This window comes from Bacillus rossius, chromosome 1, assembly GCF_032445375.1.
Source record: "Bacillus rossius redtenbacheri isolate Brsri chromosome 1, Brsri_v3, whole genome shotgun sequence".
Lineage (NCBI taxonomy): Eukaryota > Metazoa > Arthropoda > Insecta > Phasmatodea > Bacillidae > Bacillus > Bacillus rossius.
The window spans coordinates 355,043,633-355,063,272 of NC_086330.1; the positions used below are offsets into that span (position 1 = coordinate 355,043,633).

General features: G+C 33.0%; 1 protein-coding gene across 5 annotated transcripts in view; it reads left to right on the top strand.

Annotated features, from left to right (window-relative positions):
* Positions 1 to 19,277, top strand: part of LOC134528261 (protein suppressor of forked) — a 38,390-nt gene extending 19,113 nt beyond the window's left edge. For 3 of the 5 annotated variants that reach the window (XM_063361722.1, XM_063361718.1, XM_063361723.1), the window contains exons 2-3: positions 12,699 to 12,780; positions 16,702 to 19,277. In XM_063361722.1, coding sequence (XP_063217792.1) covers positions 16,724 to 18,913 — 2,190 coding nt within the window. In that variant the 5' untranslated portion in view covers positions 12,699 to 12,780; positions 16,702 to 16,723 and the 3' untranslated portion in view covers positions 18,914 to 19,277. Of the gene's footprint in view, positions 1 to 6,046; positions 6,328 to 12,698; positions 12,781 to 16,701 lie in introns of all 5 variants that reach the window. The other 2 variants (XM_063361717.1, XM_063361721.1) reach the window with 2 other exon arrangements.
* The last annotated feature ends 363 nt before the right edge of the window (positions 19,278 to 19,640 follow it).

Below are 19,640 nucleotides of genomic sequence, written 5' to 3' on the forward strand. Positions count from 1 at the left end.
CACTTTTAAAATATAAACATTTGCATGTAAAAAAAAAGCTTGATATCACAATATGCTACAGAGATAATCACTTATAAATGTAGATGCAGGAAAAAATTATTGTAGTTGTTAATTAGCCTTCTTTCGAAGGAGTCACTAAAATACACAATTACCTTCGTCTCAGGCGAGGAAATGTGTGCGAGTTGGAGGTTGTGTGGGTTGCCTTAAGATCTCACAAGTCTGCAGGTCGTTCCGTTTGCGTTGTGTGCAAGTTGCATTCCTTTTCACAGCAGTGTGTTTTTGATCTGTAGCATTGGAAGGAAGTAGGTGAGCGTCACTCCCCTAAGTGCAGTTCCCATACTGTCTCCATGCCTGTTTCTTTCTTTAAATGACACTCGTATCAACAACTGAACCAAAGCCTGCTTCCCACTAGACCTCCTTGTCAGAATATTACCATTTTTGAAGATGGTGTGAAATATCTATAGTATTTAACTGGTCATCACATGGCAGTTGTATAAACTTTGGTTTATGCTGTTTATTCACACACCACATGAATTCTGCTAGGTTTAGTACTGAAAGCAACAAATATTTGAGTCCCAGTCAGTATCATTTGAAGCAATAGTCTAAACTGTGGCATACCAAAAAAAGGTAATCTGTCCTTGTTCTGAACCAAGTAGGAGACTTGAAAATCCTTTGAATTAAAACAACTGTGATGTAGACCTACTTGACTTGATAAGGAATAGTTTGCCAGTCTCCCAGTAAGCCTGAGTTTTGGTTTGAATGTGAGTTGCTTATTTAACACGTAAGTTTGTATGTACACACAATGTTTCCTTGTAATGAATGTGAATTTGTGACAGATGCTGTACTAATATTTTTATGTAGTACTATGTACTTGGATGGTAGGTACTAACAATAAAAACTATATTACAAATAAGATTACTCTTGATTAATAGTTAATTTATTAATTCTTAGTAGCAAAACTATAATCAAAATAAATGCCATTGACTAGTGGCGAAAACTATAATCAAAATGATTGCCATTGACTAGTGGCGAATAATGTTAGTTTGGTTTAGCGGTGTATTTAAAAAAAATTAGAACTTGTGCGTATAAAATATTGGCATTAAAATATTATTGACACTTAACACACTGGCATGTAGACCTGCAGAAATAGCCATAGGCAATTCGGCTTTTTACATATTTTGTATTTGCAGGTTGCTATAGTAACATATAGTCTTCACTGATATTTTATCAATTTTTTTCCTAACTTTTTGGATGGGGGGAGGGGGTTTATTAATACCATCTTCCTCGCATCCACCACTGCCATTGACTTGGTTTGCAATAAACTATTGAAGGCAGAAGGCACTATGTCCGTAGGCTATATATCTGCATTGAGATATATTTTGTTAAACGTTACATTGACAGAGAGGTGACTACAGAGATGCTAACATACGTAACATAAACAGGGTTGCTGCAGACAGGAAAAATTTGAAAAACAGGGATATCTCAGGTAATAAGAAAGGTGTCTTGAAAACGAATAACATAGGGAAATTGACAGTATCCTAGTACAAACTACAAAACAGCAGCCTATCAGTAATTTTGCATGCAATATTTAAACCTTGATGTCTTAAAACTGAATAGTTTTTTTTATCATAAATTAATTTGTTATTAATAATCAGTATTTGATTTTTGTTATCATTAATTAATCATTAAGTTATACTAACAAGTTTGTATTAATTGAAGCACAGTCAAATTTCTATCACCTTTCTCATTAACACGATCAGTACTGTGTGTTTCAAAGTTTGATCAAAAATTTCACTAGATAAGTTTTCTTTTTTGGACTGGCAGTATTGTGTAGCTATACAGTGTGGATGAAAGTTAAATTCAGTTGCCTTGAGGGCAGTGCCTGCCTGTATGTAGTGTCAACCTCTGAGAGTATCTGGTTCATTTTTGTTAGTCCTTTCAGTTTTATGTTTTATCTATTGTGTTGTGCCTATAAAGTTAACTAGCCTTAACTGTAGATAGGCATGTTACAAATAAAATAAAAAATAATAAAATAAATCGGTGCTTGTACTACTATGAGAACATAACCTGACTTATATAAATACACTCCAAAAAGTTTATAAACACAATTTCTATCACTAATATTCAAAATAAATAAATAAATAATGTTTTTAATTAGGTGTATGGACCAGTAATCACTATCAGTCACTAAAGTATATGATTTAAAAGCACATGTGTGTGTGTGTACATATATATATTAATTATAAGTAGCCCATTTTCATCCTGTTGCATGCTGCATGCGCATCTTAAAAATCCATTCTCATTATTTTTTTTCATTATGTGCCAAAGAAGTATAACATTACCTCACTTATATTTACAATAAATAAATGTCTGCATTTGCTTGGAGTGGGTTCGGGATTCTTGGGGAATTCAAGATCAGGAAAGTCCCACCAGGAGTCTAACACGGATCCTTTGAAACTGGAGTCCATCGGGCTACCTCGCTCAATCACATGAGGACATGCAAGTGGTCATTTCGCTCTCCCCCAACCAGTGCAGTCTGGTTTCGATTTCCCAGCGGAGCTAAAACATGGTGTCCATATTCTGGAAAGTGAGGGAAGATCAAATTGGTTAGTGAAAATGAGGGCATTTTCTTGTAAAACCCTAGATTGGTCAAGGAAATAAGTCAATGTTGTGCTACAGTCTGCCACAATCAAGACTGTGAAACAATTTATTTTTTTCATATAGGGCTCTAGTGCTTAGTCCTACATGCTTGAAAATGGTGTAAATCTGATTTATTTTATTTAAGTGGTAAATTTGGCAGACTTTGCAATGAGCCAGTGGGTTTTTTGAGTCACTCCCTTTTATTCATCCCATGGAATCTCCATTCTCATTGCACCACCCATCACCATCTCTAACGAGCTTGGTGTGTGTGAGTCATCATCGCTGAAGCGACGTCATCAAACTCTCTCAGACATCAGTTTGGAGAACTGTGCAGCTGATAATTTGTGTGGTGCCTTTTATTTGTTAGCTGTCATGTGGATTAATAATTGATTCCTTATAGATAGCGACCTGTAAAATTCACGATTTAAAATCCCTAAAGGATAGACTCCATGATCCTCTATGCACTCGTGCATATTACATCTGCTGATTGGTTACCGACTCGTAACACCTGTTGACTGGAATAATCGTGATTCGCTAACTCTTCTGTTAAATATTTTTCATTGGCCCAGAGTCCTTCAGATAAACTGTGGCCCAATCACAGAAGCAAAATTATGTCAAAAGTATTTGGACTCTATCCATTGCGAAATGAATCCGCGAATTATACAGGTCTCTACTTATAGAAAATAAATTTCCAGCAATAATCAAGGTTGATGAAAATATTTTAATATTTTTTACAAACAAATTTAAAGCTGCCATTGGTTATTTAGCAACCTGCATATCTGCATATCTGAAGCCATAAAAACTGATTACAGACAGATAAAGTTCTACCTGCAACATATCACATTATTACTTTTTTTTTTGCTACCTTTTCACTTGAAAATACCACCTGTGGAAATATAGCAGCAATAAGACATCTAAACTTTTTATACTTTTCCATAAAGAATTATTTTCAAAAGATTGTTTTTTTAGTGCAGGTACATCATTTAGGGTACAAAACTTTGGTAGTTTTTTATTTGTATTCTATTGTTTTTAATAAATTATATACTTAATATGACTAAACAAGTGAATTATTTGTATGGAAAACTAGAATTTGTCAGGAATTAATTCCTTATATTGCCAATACGGCATTTCAAATAAATTAGTGATTGTAATTATTGCTTGGAATGTTTTTTTTTGGAAAAATTGGACATATGTTCAGGGTGTCTGCATTCTGGACAGTCAGGGAACTTGAAATTGGTCAGTGAAAGTCAGGGAGTCAGCCTTAAGAGGGCGATAAAGGGCTTCATTTAGAGCTGTTTTAGTGGTCAATGCGACGGCAAGTAGAGGTCAAACCAGTTAATGCAGATGAATGAGATTTTTACACATCATTGAGGAAAGGTATGATGACTGATCCGAGTTGTCAGAATGTGGTTAATGTTGTTATTAATAAGCAAAATTAATTAGTAAAAAGGTTTATATTAGCACAAATTTGACAACTTGCAGAAAATAAAGTAATCGGAATAACAAAAAAGTAAAAACTGAACGATTTACATGTAACATTCTTTTATAGTATATGATTTTTGGAAATAATTATCTGCATACAATTGCGAATTACTTGCACATGCGTAAGTCACTGCACATTCATGTTTGAGCCGATAATTTGCCACTTCACTGTTTGGAGATAGGACACTTTTATTCCATCCCTTCAGCAAGACCCGCGTGCTGTAGATAATCCTCGCCATATGAGTGGTCGGGTTCCGGCTGTTATCTGCGACTTTTTGACGAATGTGTGGAAGGGGTGTAGAGGAAGGTCTGGTATTTGATAACACATGTCTTGTCGGGTTACTCTGCATTTCTCTTGTCATTGAATTCGCGTCCACCTCATTTACATTATTCTTAGAGTATTCTTTGCACATATATATTTTATAGTACCGTTTATTTACAAATATTTAACTGGATTGTGGATACACAATTAATAATTTTTAGTTGCTTTTAGGTTACTTGGCATACATCTTATTTTCAATCAAATAATAATAGTTGTATAAAAATTAAATGAACTAAATATACCGTGGGATATTACTTTGCAAGGCATTTATTGGGGGATAAGTTTTACAGATTTTGCAGTTCCAACACTTATAAGCACAGCACAAAATACGAATAATTACACAAAACTGTAAAGCTGATTTGTAAACAAAATACATAAGGTACAATAGATTACCTTGCGGTTACATACAAATTGATAATATACATAAAAATATTACAAGTTTTCAAAGCTATCATGTTGTTTCATTACGTAGCATATAAAGTATCTCTTGTTTGGATCCCATTTAACACTAAAATGTATTTTATATATAATGTATCACATATATAACACATGTATATTTCATGAATAGTAGTTACTGAAGTAAAAAGGTTTTTCCTTTATTACAAAATAAAATACACAATATAAACTATTCATAACGTAATTTCTTCTTGCTTTTAGCATTCTCAGATGTAGTTTCTGCAATTGGCGTACTTTCTTCAGTCTTTGTTCTTTCCTTTAACCTTAAATCAAGGTAAAAAACACATGGTTTTTATTAATAACACTGCCTGAAGCAATACACTGAAAACGACCCATGAATACTATAAATAATTTGTGTACTTACTTACTTTTCTCTCTCCAATTTGCTAGATTTTTACCTCTATTCCATTTTCTTCGCACAGACAAATGCAATTTACCACGAGCATTACCTTTTACAAAACATGCGTTTGTTTTCGCCATTTATAAATGAACATCCATTCATATATCCCGAGCTAACACAGCGACAGCAAGGAAAACTAAATCCGACTGCCTTGCAGTGCCACCCCACCCCTTTCAGTCCTTATTGTGGGACTGAGGAGTGTCGCCTATGGCGAGGGACTCGGAGCAATATCAGTCTAACGCACAATATCAGGCGCACATATTACGCTTCAAGCAGCTGGAATTTCTAGTAGCTATTTATCCCTTAACACCCAAATTGTGGAAGATTTTTTTTTTACAAATCTCTTATAGCTACTATAAAAAGATACTGTAAAAATTATAGAGAGAACTAGGCCAGCTAAGGAAATAGTGAAAACTGGATTTTTTCCCCTCATTTAATTCTGAAAATTGCAAAATGTTTTTTTTTTTTTTAAATAGAAAATTTACATTTTCCATGGAAAAGTCAGGGTCAGTTTTATTACAAATTTGTGTAAATACCTTTATGTTGAAGAGTATTAAAATAAGTTTTGTATTTGCACTGCTAATTTTATTTATTTAGTTGGAAGAAATCCTCAGGTAGTTTTTTTTTTTGTTTCTTTATTTCCTCCTGTTTAGCATCTTGGTACTGGGTAGATACTGTTGCCCTTCCTATACCTCTCTCAGTCATAACGTTACTGCAGGCCTACCACACTGCATTTTTTTTTCCAGATGAGACAGTGAGATATACTGCTCCTTTCGACTGATGCTTAAGCAAAAATCACATCCTGCAGGAGAATTCTATGAAGCAATTCTACAAAGCAATTTAATTGTTTCAATGGATTCCTCATATTTCTATACCATACATAAAGTGGTTTTTCTGTGAAGAGCATACATGCACTTTTCAAACTGAACAGGTGCATGATCATAGAAAACCATACTTCATTTTTAATTTACTTGCGAAGATACTAATGGTAGATTTGTAAGGAATATTGATTAAGTATATATGAAAGGTAAGCATATAATTTTTCTCAAACTCTCTTTCAGATTGATGATTCTGCTCAGAATGGTCTTTGAAAGACTAGAGAGATAAAAGACTTTCTTTGATTAAAAAAAAATTTTTAATGCCACTTGAATTGGTTGAAGTGTGGTGCAAAATGGAAGAACTTTGTATCATCACAATCTTTATGTGATAAAAATAAAAGCATAACATTTTTCTTTTTAATTTTATTTGGTTTTTGGAAAGGGTTTAATTACAATGCATGCAATGATAGTCTTAAAACTCATTCACCATTTATTAATTGATTTGAACTGTGAAAACAGGTGATTCTGTTGGGAGTAAATCGCACCATATGTTTCTAAATTTAGCAACTACGTGAAGTATTTTTAAGCAGAACTATTGATGATGTATTTTTTCTGCCCACCTGGAGAGTATAATACATGACATTTGCTACATGTTATAATGAAGTTTTTGTTGCAGCTCTTGTGACATTAACCAAGGTACAGATTTTATTTTATTAAAATGCCAAGCTATTAATAACATAGAGTTTTAGCCACTTTGATTATGTTAATTTTGAATATAATAAATTTCTTCATTATACATTCAATTTGGTATAACAGAAAAAACTTAGTACATTATTATAGTATTTAGATTATTTGGAATCAACTCGAAACTTCTGAAGAAATGGGTTAAACTCCTTGTAACAATTTGGCATTGAACAAGACTTGAGAAAAATTTTATCTTTTACGAATATTGTTTATTGGATTATGTTCTGTAGCTGATGGAATGCTCCTAAGAGAAATGTTAACTTTGAAAAATATTTGTGAATATTCTAAAATAAATATATATGTATACACTCTGGTGAAATTTAGTTCTAGTTAAATTAATGCAAAATAGTCTCAAATCCACAGGTAAATTACAAAGCAACTCACTGTGATTAATATAAATTAATGTGACAACTTTAGGAAGAATACGAGTCAAGAACTTAACTGATTAGCATTTAATGTAGGTATTTACTGTTTTGAAATGCAGTGACATAGGTAAAAGTTTTGTACCACGTTTCCAAGTTTATCCCTTGATCCGGTTTACACTGAGGTAAAGATTTGAAAGAAAGTAATAATTAGGCCAGCACATACATTACAAAAGATAACTAGATTCAGCAATTTTTACACTGAGTTTTTACAATACCCTTAAAACAGTTTAGGATACACATACATACTTATGTTTAAACTTACTGCTTGATTTATAATACAAAGTATATATAGTCATAAACAAAGAAAAACAATTCAGATACATCTACTTTAGGATTGTATAAATTGTAGAATAATTTATGCCATTTGGTTAACAAACAAGTTATTATTTCTTATTTAATGATGATGAATGAAACAGAAGCTAAAAAGCTTATCTGTTTAATGTTCGGGATTGTCTTGTGTTTGATATTGTCTTACAGTTGAGATTACCTTCAGTTGCGTGAGATTGGAGGTTTCTTGAATTGTAGATTATATTTTCGGGTAGATATTTATTTTGATCAGTAAGGAAATGTTTTTCCTTTGATTCTGAGTTTCTGATTGTTTTTAGACAAATCTGATAAACCCATCACTACTTATATTGTTTTTAGTAGTAGTAGTAGTAGTAGTAGTATTTATTTTTTGTTTAGGTACATGTTCCAAATAAGTTGATAACATAATATGTGGTTAGACAAATGAAGAATACTCACGACTAGAACAATTTTTCAAATAAATAGTGCAGTAGTTTCGTAGCTGCAAATTTTTTTTTTAGTAAGGTTGGTCCACAAAGATTTGTATGATTTAGGGCGCGGGGGGGGGGGGGGGGGGGTTGTCGGTGCCATTTTTAGAATATGGCTTTATTTTTGTTTACTTTAACTATATATAAGGATGTTTTATTTAGTAAATATGAATGCACTGTATTCAAAAGTTCAGTGTCGCATATCCAAGTTTATTCCTTAAACTGACATGATCCAGTATACATTGATTCTATAGTAGATTATACTTGCTGTTTTAATTAAAAGATCCTAGACATAAAAACTTGTTATAATAGTCAGTGACTTGAGAAGATTTATAACTAACCAACCTCATGGTAGGTGCCTGGTCTGATATTTAGGGTCTGAAGTCTTGAACTCTTCGATCTTCACAAGTAAGTCTAGCTCCTGATTCACAAGGCTAGAGGGTCTTGTGACCATTAGGTCTAGTCTTTGTCGAAGTGTCTCCAGCAAGGAAAATTTAAGACGATGCTTAAAGATTGTTCTCAGGTGCCATTATTATGACATCACCTTGGTTTTATGGTTATTTCTGCAGGTTCATCACTATAGCGCTTTTGCATTTGTTGTTTGATTGCAAATTTTGCCACCAGTTGTGAACTTAAACAATTATTTTCCAACTGTAAAATGTTATGCAATGTATAACTATAAACATTGCGTGTCTATTTACCTTTATTGGATAACCCTTTATTAATATGTGGCAACAGAATTTGTGACAAAATTTACAGGCGAAGCCCATAAATAATAGTACTTCAGGACAAGAAAACAAAGTAACCAACATGGCATGTCAGACAGACCCATTCCAGTTTATTATGTCGTATTAACATTAAACATTGTTGTAAATATTTTGTGTGGCCAAACTGTTCCAAAATGTGTGTTTGTGTACGTCTGGACCAGAGCTGTGGCGGATTACTGAATAGACAGATAACATAAATCTATTACTACATACAGTAACATGATTTCACTGTGGGCTTGGAACGAAAATAAAGATAAAATCCTGTAAAAGGAACAGTTCATAAATAATGTATTTAATTTTACGAAACGTTCAATATAAAATTCAATACATGTACTTCCAGCTTTATACTGGAGGGTAGAAAAGTAATCCATGAACAATTTTAAAGATGTCTATTTGTTTGTTGACAAACACATTTTTTTTAGATGATTGATAATATAAACTGCAGTTAAAGAAGTAACAGTTAATCAAAGTTTTACTGTATATAATTTGTGTGCTTGTGTGTATAATACTTTTTGCATAGTTAGCTTACTTATTTAGTTTTAAAGGCAATGCTGTTAGCTACTTCATGGTATGGTTTTATTTAAATTAAATTATTTTAGCCAGCCTTTCAAAATTCAAAAAATTATGAGGATTCGGCAGTTAAGTAAAATATTTTTAAAAAATATTAATATTATGTCATGTATTAGTCAGTAGCATTGTCTTCAAACTTATAGAGAGTCAGTGATGTAGTCAATTTAATTCTCATTATAGGTAATAGACTAAAATTTTTAAAATACAACTTTGACAGCTATGCTATGTAAATATAATTTTATATTTTTCTAATTTTGTGTATGTTAGCCACATTTCAAAAGTTTATAATTTTACAATGTTTTACATTTTAATAAAATAATTACCTGGAATGGGACAACTCGCCTGTACATATTTTTTCCCAGGTTTATACGAAACTGTATAATGTAATATTATTTTATCAAGAAGTAACTAACACCAGAAATATTTATGGACAGCTTTGGGGCTGTTTTAAAATCAATGTAGAATTATTTTTTAACTCCCTTTAGTAAGTACACTGCCGTAGTTTGAAAATTAACTTTTTTAAATTGGAAGTCAATAAAATTATTAACTAATGGATCTTTTTTTTTTTTTTTGTATATTCAATCGGTGGTGCTTACTGTGGTTTGACCCAATTTTTTAAACCCTTCAGCGTAATGAATCACAATGGAAACTTTTTTATTTTTCGAAGTTCCCATAATATTAGTATGTAATTCAAAATAGTTTATAAGTTTTTCTTTCCAGGTATGATATTGCATCTGAAATTAACATTAACAATATTGGTAATATATTGTCTTGTTTTGCACTATCTCAGTGTGTCTTTCAGAATGTGCGACAGACAGAATTTGTGAAATGAGATCTTAAGGATCAGTAATAATTATATTACAATCCTTGCTCCCATTGTCTTGAATCTGGACTTAAAGGGTTTGTTTCAAAACAAATGCTTCTGTTTGAACTAGTAATAAATTTATTTTCTATGGTACAATCTTTTCTTTATTTTTGTGCATGAGTGTAAGACACTTTGCACAAGTAGATGTAACTATTGAAAATACAGTACTTAATAAATATTTACATTTCTTTTGAAATCTATAGTTTTATTGTGGATAAAATTTATGGTTTACTTTTATGTTATCAATATTTCCCATCCTGGCCTTGGTATTTGTATTGACTTACATATACTCATTAAGTTTTTGGTCATAAAAAAATGTTGGGGATTAAATAAAATTAATTAATATAATGTTGGTTTATTATTTCTCTTTCCCGTTTGCCATGCTTTGACCACACTGAAAATTTTCTAGGTGTTTAAGTTGTACCTATAGTAGCATACATACTGACTGTAACTATCAAATAAAATGGTGATTAAAAGGTACTACTATGAAATTCATTCTGTGTGGTTTTATTACTACAGTGCTCCTAAATTGAATTGGTGTGGGTTTTTTAAGGTTTAAAATTTAATTAGTACAGCATAGTATTAATTTTTATTCATACTGTAAAACAATTGTAATATTTTTTTTTCATATTTTTTATCTCTAAGTGTTGTTGCAATTTTTTTTTGCAGGGAAAAAATATTTTAATAGATTCTGACAGTGGTGCTTTTATCGAAGGCATTTTTCCTCATGTAATCTTAATTACCTTTAATGTGTGTACAAGTAAACTTAAATGTTTTGATGAATAAATCCAATATAAGTTAATTGATCTTTTTTTACCATTTTTTCCTGTGGTTATACCTTTAAAATAATGTGTTCTCTATTTTTTTTTCTTTTCAAGTTTTGATTTTAAACCTTGTTTACTTTGTTTGGAAATAACTTTTTTTCTATTAATGCAAGAGTTAATATATTTAACATTAAAGCTCAAAATTAGACCCAAACATCATCAGACAGATTCATTTTGTTAAGTTCGTCAAGCTGTCAAGGAACACAAATATTTCTCAACGAGCAAAATTTAATTTTTGCAGTTGATTGCTGTGTGTATGTGTTATTGCAGATATGCATGACTGAATGCCTTACTATCTACAACTTTTTTACAGATTTCTTAATTGGACATAATGTAAAAATATATAGTTATTCCAATCTCGGTTATAAGGGAAAACATTCCCTTCACCACCCAATTAAATCTGGTATTTAACACCAGACTTTAATTGAATATTGGTTGTGTTAATTGAATAACTAGTGGCAATGGAAACTGTGAGGAGTGCTAGGTTGGTACTGCAACGAGTGCGAGGTTGGCAGCAGTTGATATGTAACATGGCGATGAATAAAGGCTGATGTTAATGTATAAGAAGTGTTTTATCATTACTCACTAGCTTACATGGCACAGTTGGTAGGATTCGAACCTAAAACAAGCAAGGTCATCATGAGGGTGGGGCAGGTGAGGGGGACGGGGGCAAAAAACCCCGACCCAGGTTCCAGGGAAACATTTTTGAAATAAAATAATTTTTTTTTTGCCAGAGTTAACCCTGATAATAGGAAGAAAATTACAAACTGTTACGGATATAATTCATTGGAAACCGTACAAGTTATGCGATTCGCACAATTCTCGTTATGGTCACTGTAACGTTTAGAGCCTTTATATTAAAAAAAAAAAAAGTTGGGCTTTGAAAAGTTTTACATTAAGTAATGGGGAGAGACACTGACAAAATTATTTTTTCCTGGGCACTTAGTTTCTATCGATGGCCGTGGAAACAAGAGCCATTGCAGAATCAGGTTTGTGGTCTAAAGTTCAGAATAGGTGAATGGACAGAGTGAGTTTACATTTAGGCAGACACCAATTAAGTGTTGAAAGTGCATCAGTCATCATCCATCATGTTTGATCTGTTGGCATCATTCACAATTGATACTGCTTTCGGTGTGTTACGATGGAATGATGTAAAATGGGAGTGTGTATGTTGTGTAAAGTAATATTTAAAATATGAAAATAAACTCATTTTTTCTTGGTGCTCTAAAATTCTTGAAAATTTTTTAAGTATTTGTATTTATGTACATGGTGTTGGTAAACATGGTGCATGAGATTTTTTTTAATGCAAAATTTAAAATTTACATTTTGTGTATTATCACATTTACATGAATATAGTACTACTGTTATAGTACAATGAATATAGTAGGTACACTGTTTTCATTCTGTCTGGAAAAGCATCATCATACGGCAATAATCTGATCACTTTCGCAAGTAACTGAATAGAGACAAAAAAATTTCCTGTGTCACCAAGTAATGAGGTCCGAATGTTATGTTTCCAAAGGTGTGTCCAACCATTTTATAAAGCAACTGGTTTTATATTTTACATGTTCACATCCAGGACATATTTTTAAGGCAGAAATGTTTGTTTCAGGTCTGTTGATTTTCACTGGTTTCAAAGCAATGCAAAATGTTGCAATTGGCAAGAAGAATAGGAATAGTTTAACTAAATAACAGTAAGTTATTTACATTTTATAACTTTAGTTTTGAGTTTAAAATGGTCTTTTGTGATGTTGTATTTTGGGTTGTACTAAGTATTAAGGCCACATCAATCTAGAATTTCTTCCTATTTCAACATTTCTTAAATCATTTATGATTGCTATTTGTTTTTTATTCACATTCAAAACAATATTTCCATGCATTAATATTTTAATTATTGATGAAACAAAAAAATACATTTTTTCTATTATTTAAGATGATTAATTTAGACAATATTTGAGAAATTAATGCTGCTGTCATTGCATGGAGTCCATACACTTAGCTGCGCTTATGCCACTGTTGCAAGAAAGAGGATGGGGAAGAGATATTAGAATGATTGACTTGCCTGAGTTTTTTTTTTTTTTTTTTTTTTTTTTTTTTTTTTACCCCTCCTCCCATTGTATCTGAACTTACAACCTCCAAGTGTAGGTATTCTGTATCTCGTGCTTTACTTTATGATGTCTCATTTTCTGTCCTGCAGAATTTAAAACCATGGGACAAAAAGGTCTTTATCGCATTACTGCACTGCTGGGATTTTTAGTTAGCTCAGTGTTCATTGTTATTTACTGTTTACATTTTCATTACAGTGTTTCTTGTTTTGTAGCTGATTTTATTTACACTTGCTGTACCTGACTATACGTTGCTGTGGCTCAGTCTGGTTCAATGGAAAATACAGAAAAGAGACAGCACAAAATTTTTGTGTAATTTCTTTGAATTAGGTACACATATATAGAGTATCTCTATCTCTCTTATCTCTCTCAATCTATCTATATTCATCCATCTATAAATCTCACTGTATTTTTCGGTATATAAATCTATATCTATATATCTGTTTATATCTATATCTCAATCTTCCTATCAATATCTCTCGACATAACTATAGATCTGTATATTTTAATCTGTCTCTATATCTTTATCGCTTTATGTTTATATCTTTCTATATATTTAAAGAACAGAACATTTATATATATATATATTTTTTTTATCTATCATTTTACCTGTCACAAGTGTGATATAGTATAAAAAATATTCAAATGCAACGTTGTGTTAAAATTTCAAAGCAATCCGTGAAGAACATTTGGAAATTTAAGATTTTGAATGAATAAACATTTACATTTTAATTTACATAGATATACAGCTGTACCCTTCCATGCATTGTTATGGCTCAGTCTGTTTAAATGGAAATGAAAGAAAAGAGAAAGCTCACACATTTCTAATATGTTCAATTTTACCATTTCAAGGCCGAATTTTAATGCGTTTTCATAAAACAATGTTTTGAAACGTTTCTATCGCCAGAGAGGTATAAAGAGAGCACCTACGAGTCAAGGTTCAAATTGCTAAAGAAGTTTCACTCCTGTGACATGTACTGTTTTACATGTGCTTTTTTTTTTTTTTTTTTTTAATTATGCACGTATACAACGTTTTGTCAAAATTTCAAAATGGTTGGTGAAGAACTTTAGGGGATTTTGGGTTATAAAAAGAGAACATTTACATTTTTATTTATATAGATTTCAGTGGTGCATTGCCGAAATGGTTTAGTGAAGACAGATCTGAATCACTGATGCAATGTGTTATCAGAAACTTCTTCAGAGAGTAACACTCATCTGTATTTTTTTTTTCTTTTTATGGAACAGCAGTTTTTTTTAAATATCATTGTACTCTATATTAATTTCATTAGGTATTCCCACTAAAACTATATTGAGTTTCGACAATCTGGCTTAATCTTGGTCCCTAACGTGCTCTATTGAAAACCTTCCACCGTCCATTATTCAAACTGAGCTCCCCCTTTTGTTCATGAAACTGCTGGTCAGCAAGATCCAAGGACCTTTCCTTTCATCTTTCTGTAAAGGGCATCACTAAAGCTCTTTTGCAATTGTTATTTGGTTGAAAATTTTTGTCACCAGATATCTGATAAACATTATTTTGTGAACTGTAAAGTGTCATGTAATTATTCATAGTTGTAAACACTTGTGTATAATTTTACAGCTATTTGATAACACTTTGGTAAATGATATAAACAGACAAATTTTGTTGCGAAACATAAAATGGTAGAGAACTATCGTGATAAATTTTTCAGGCATAGCCCTTAGTAAATAATAATAACAAGAAAATGAAATGTCTGTGGTTCATTATAGAGATTCATGACTTGGTATCAGAAGTAGGGTTAAGGTAACAAATATTAAAATCCTGTTTTTCTTTCTTTCGTGTCCTTTTTGGGTTGAAGTATAGTGAGGAACATTTCCATAAGCTTACTCTGAACATACATTGCTTGAAACTGCCCGTCTTTCTATTGCATTGGTTCATCTCGCTCCTCCTTCGTTAAACTTGTAATGCAACCAAACCAACACATGCCATCATTCAAGAGAGAAGGTTTTAGATCGATCGAGATGTTACATGAATAAAGAACATTAGCTATCATACTTGCACATGCACCAGCAGCTGCAAAAATGATTGTTTCTGTATGTTTTTTTCTGCCAAGATTTTTGAATTGTATTACAATATCAGTTAAAAATTTAACAGTGGTAATGACAATTTTTGGCAACAAATTGTGTGAAAGTAAAGATAGTATCAGTACATAACAGTCCACTGTCAGGGTTTACCAGTTGTGCTGCAATTGGGTAGTAAAAGATCGTTAAAAGGAATGCTTGAAATATCATAATCATGTGCATATTTTAATCTGTTTTACTACTATTGCATCTTGCAATAGTGTTCGATATAATTGTGAAAATCAGTACATTTTATGTGTGTCCAATAAATAAAAATTGTCACCTACAAGTAGTAGCATTTCCTTGAAAATTTACAGTACATGGTAAATCGTATGGTGATTAGATGCTGCAGATTGCCATATTTTACCTGTGCTTCAAAATATGTTTATCTGTTTGAAAGTAAAAATTCTTCTGCCTTCTATTTTGCAATACATGTTCATTTAAATCTTCCAGATTATGCATCAGTATAACAGACTATAAACATTTTAAGTGTTTGTGGGTTGATAAATCCACTAAAAAGAATTATATTTCATGAACCCTCTTTGTTGCACGGTAATCTTGGCTTTACTTTAAACCAGGATATTTCATAGATGCTTCACAATTCTGTGTACTATGAATAATAAGTGCCCTTGATTCAATGTTGATTTTAAAAAAGGCCAAAAAATGTGATGTTGAGGATAAGTTGGAACATAACTGAGAGGCTAGAATGGAAATTTTTTTTTTATGTTGCATACCGCTGACAAAATTCAGAAGCGTTTCTCAACTGCAGTAATTTAATATTATAATGTGTGCTAGGGTATAAGGAGTTAGTTTCTTTAGATTTATAAAATGTTGGAAAACCTTTCAAATTTTTGAAACACACACAAGAATAGATCTGAAAAGAACAATGTTCAGTGTTCAAAGTATTTATTTTTAAACTTTGCCAATTATTTTTCTAACATTTTTAAAGCATCAGGTATTAAAATGTAAACCTTGGGAATGGATTCTTAAATGATAACATACCTTCTATGCTGTAGTGCAATAAAAAGGTGCTCTTGAAACCTCGTTTTCACTGATTATGCTAAGAAGCTATTACATTAAAATGAAAGATCTATGCTTGACACCCACAAAAGCAAAGATGGGCTAAATCAAAGTATGTAGTTCAGCTTTGTAGCTTTCCTTACCGGTATGTTGCAGTGGACTCCAAATAACTCTAAGAATTTAATGAAATGTGTTTTATTTTTCTAGTACCTCATTTTTTCTAGAAATGTTTCAAAACATACTTTTAGGCAAACTTTTTATGTTATGGCTAATAACAAAACAATGTAAAAATTAGTATGTCAGTTAAATGTTTTTTTTTTTTTTTCCCCATCTTGCTCATACATGTTACAGTCTGCATGTTTCAGCTAACAGGTGTATTTTCTTTTCTTTTAGGTATCCTGCTGCATTCAGCCAAATGTTTGACAAACAGTCTGCCATCATGACCAACGAAAAAATCGAAATAGATTGGGGGAACGAGAAGTTGTTCAAGGCCCAGAAGCAAATAGAAGACAACCAGTACGACCTTGAAGCATGGAGTCTCCTTGCACGAGAAGCGCAAGGGAAGTGGATTGACGATGTGCGGCCCATGTACGAGAAACTGGTCTCTACATTCCCAAGCACGGGACGTTATTGGAAGATATACATTGAACAGGAGATGAAAACTAGACATTTTGAAAAAGTTGAAAAATTATTTCAAAGATGTCTCATGAAAGTGTTGAATATTGAATTGTGGAAGCTGTATTTAACTTACGTAAAAGAAACCAAGTCCATCTTGCCATCTTACAAAGAGAAAATGGCACAAGCATATGACTTTGCTTTGGAAAAAATCGGGATGGACATTCAGTCGTACTCCATTTGGAATGACTACGTGAACTTCCTAAAAGGCGTGGAAGCGATAGGCTCATATGCAGAAAATCAGAAGATCAGTGCTGTTAGGAAAGTGTATCAGCGAGGAGTGATCAATCCTATGGTGAATATTGAACAATTCTGGAAAGACTACATGAACTTTGAGCAAAACATCAATCCTATTATCGCGGAAAAGATGGCCATGGAACGAAGCAGGGATTACATGAATGCACGACGCGTTGCCAAGGAGTTTGAAGCTGTGACGAGAGGGTTGAACAGAAATGCCCCAAGCACCCCACCGACTGGTCACATGGAAGAGTTGAAGCAAGTTGACCTATGGAAAAAGTACATTGCCTGGGAAAAATCAAACCCATTGAGAACTGAAGACACGACCCTGATAACCCGGCGTGTTATGTTTGCCTATGAACAGTGCCTGCTGTGTTTGGGGCATCATCCGGACATATGGTATGAGGCAGCACAGTTTTTGGAGCAGAGCTCCAAACTGCTGACGGAGAAAGGAGATGTTAATGCGGCCAAGTTGTTCAGTGATGAGGCTGCCACTATTTACGAACGTGCCACTGCCTCCCTTCTGAGTAAAAATATGCTTTTGTACTTTGCTTATGCTGACTTCGAAGAAGGCCGTCTGAAGTACGAAAAGGTTCACCAGATCTACAGTCGTTTCCTGGACATTCCAGACATAGATCCCACTTTGGCCTACGTGCAGTACATGAAGTTTGCTCGCAGGGCTGAAGGTATTAAAGCAGCAAGGACGGTCTTCAAAAGAGCGAGGGAAGATGTGAGATCAAAGTACCATGTTTTTGTTGCAGCTGCATTGATGGAATACTATTGTAGCAAAGACAAAAACATTGCTTTCAGAATATTTGAGTTGGGCTTGAAAAAGTTTTCTGATAATCCAGACTACATTTTATGTTACATTGATTATTTGTCTCACCTGAATGAAGATAACAATACTCGTGTTTTATTTGAGAGAGTACTGTCATCTGGGAACCTAGAACCGGAAAAGTCAGTGGAAATTTGGAACAGATTCCTTGAATTTGAGTCGAACATCGGAGATCTTGCAAGTATCGTTAAAGTTGAGAAAAGAAGGAGCACTGTTCTGCAGCAGATAAAGGAATTCGAAGGCAAAGAAACTGCTCAGTTGGTGGACAGGTACAAATTCTTGGACCTGTATCCTTGCTCTGCCACAGAGTTGAAGTCTATCGGCTACAACGAGGTTGCGAAGACATCCATAAAATTCCACTCTCTGTCCACTGCAGTGCTGGACACAGGCGAAGACTCAGTGAATGTTCCCAAACCTGATGTGACCATGATGATACCTTTCAAGCCCAAGTCCCACACTGTTCCTGGAGATCATCCTGTCCCAGGAGGTGTGTTCCCTCAGCCTCCGGCGGTGGCACAGTTGTGTACGCTTCTCCCGCCTCCGGACTGTTTCCAAGGTCCCTTTGTGTCTGTCGACATGCTCATGGACGTGTTCAACAAGATACAGTTGCCCGAGACACCGCTGCTGCCTACCGGGGAGAACGATAATGACATTAAACTTTTTGATCTTGCAAAGTCAATACACTGGATTGTGGACGATAGTCAGGACGGTTCTTTGTCGATTTCGTCCGGGCTGAATCATAAACGGCGGCGGCGTGCTCTCAACGACAGGGGCGATGACAGTGAAGATGATGACATGGCTGGAGCACCACCGATAAATGATATTTACAGAGCTAGACAGCAGAAACGTGTTAAGTGATGTCAGAAATCGAGTTTGGACCATGTGGAAAATCATTTCGTGTAGTGGGCGTGCAAAGTGTGAATGATGATGCTAGAGTTACGATGAGTGCATTTGAAACCTTTTAAAGTTTTATTAATGAAATACTATAAAAACAATTTTAAAAGAAATCATTCTCTTTTCTTGTGCATTTGTGGTAAACTCAGGCTTGTCAGCACATCTGCCAGTTTTATCAGTCAAAAAAATTTTTTTATCACAGATTTTTATTTTGCAGGAATTTGAAACTGACATTGCTGTGTGAGATTATGTGAGTCATTGATCATATAACTAGTTCCAAATGTTGTCATTATTGTGCAAGGAAAATTAAATGTTTTCATTACATTCATACTACATTTTTTATGAAAATCTTTCAAAAAGAATTTAATTTTTTACTTGGGTTCTGTTGTCGGATAAAAATATCTATGAAATTTATAACTAAGGAATTTCTATGTTTCTGCAGACAAATATTCTAATTTTGCTGAATGTGGTATCAGTAATTTATTGAATTTTCTGTGTCTTAAATTAAATATACTAAATTAATTTGAGGTTTTAGTAATTTATTCAAACTTATTTTGTTTACAAAAAATATTTTGTAATTATTACTTAAGATGAAAAAAAAATTCTCCATAATTTTGTAGTTAGTGTCCTACTAAGTAACATTATCTGACAGAAAATTAAGATTTTCAAATGGTTTTCAGTAAATTTCAGG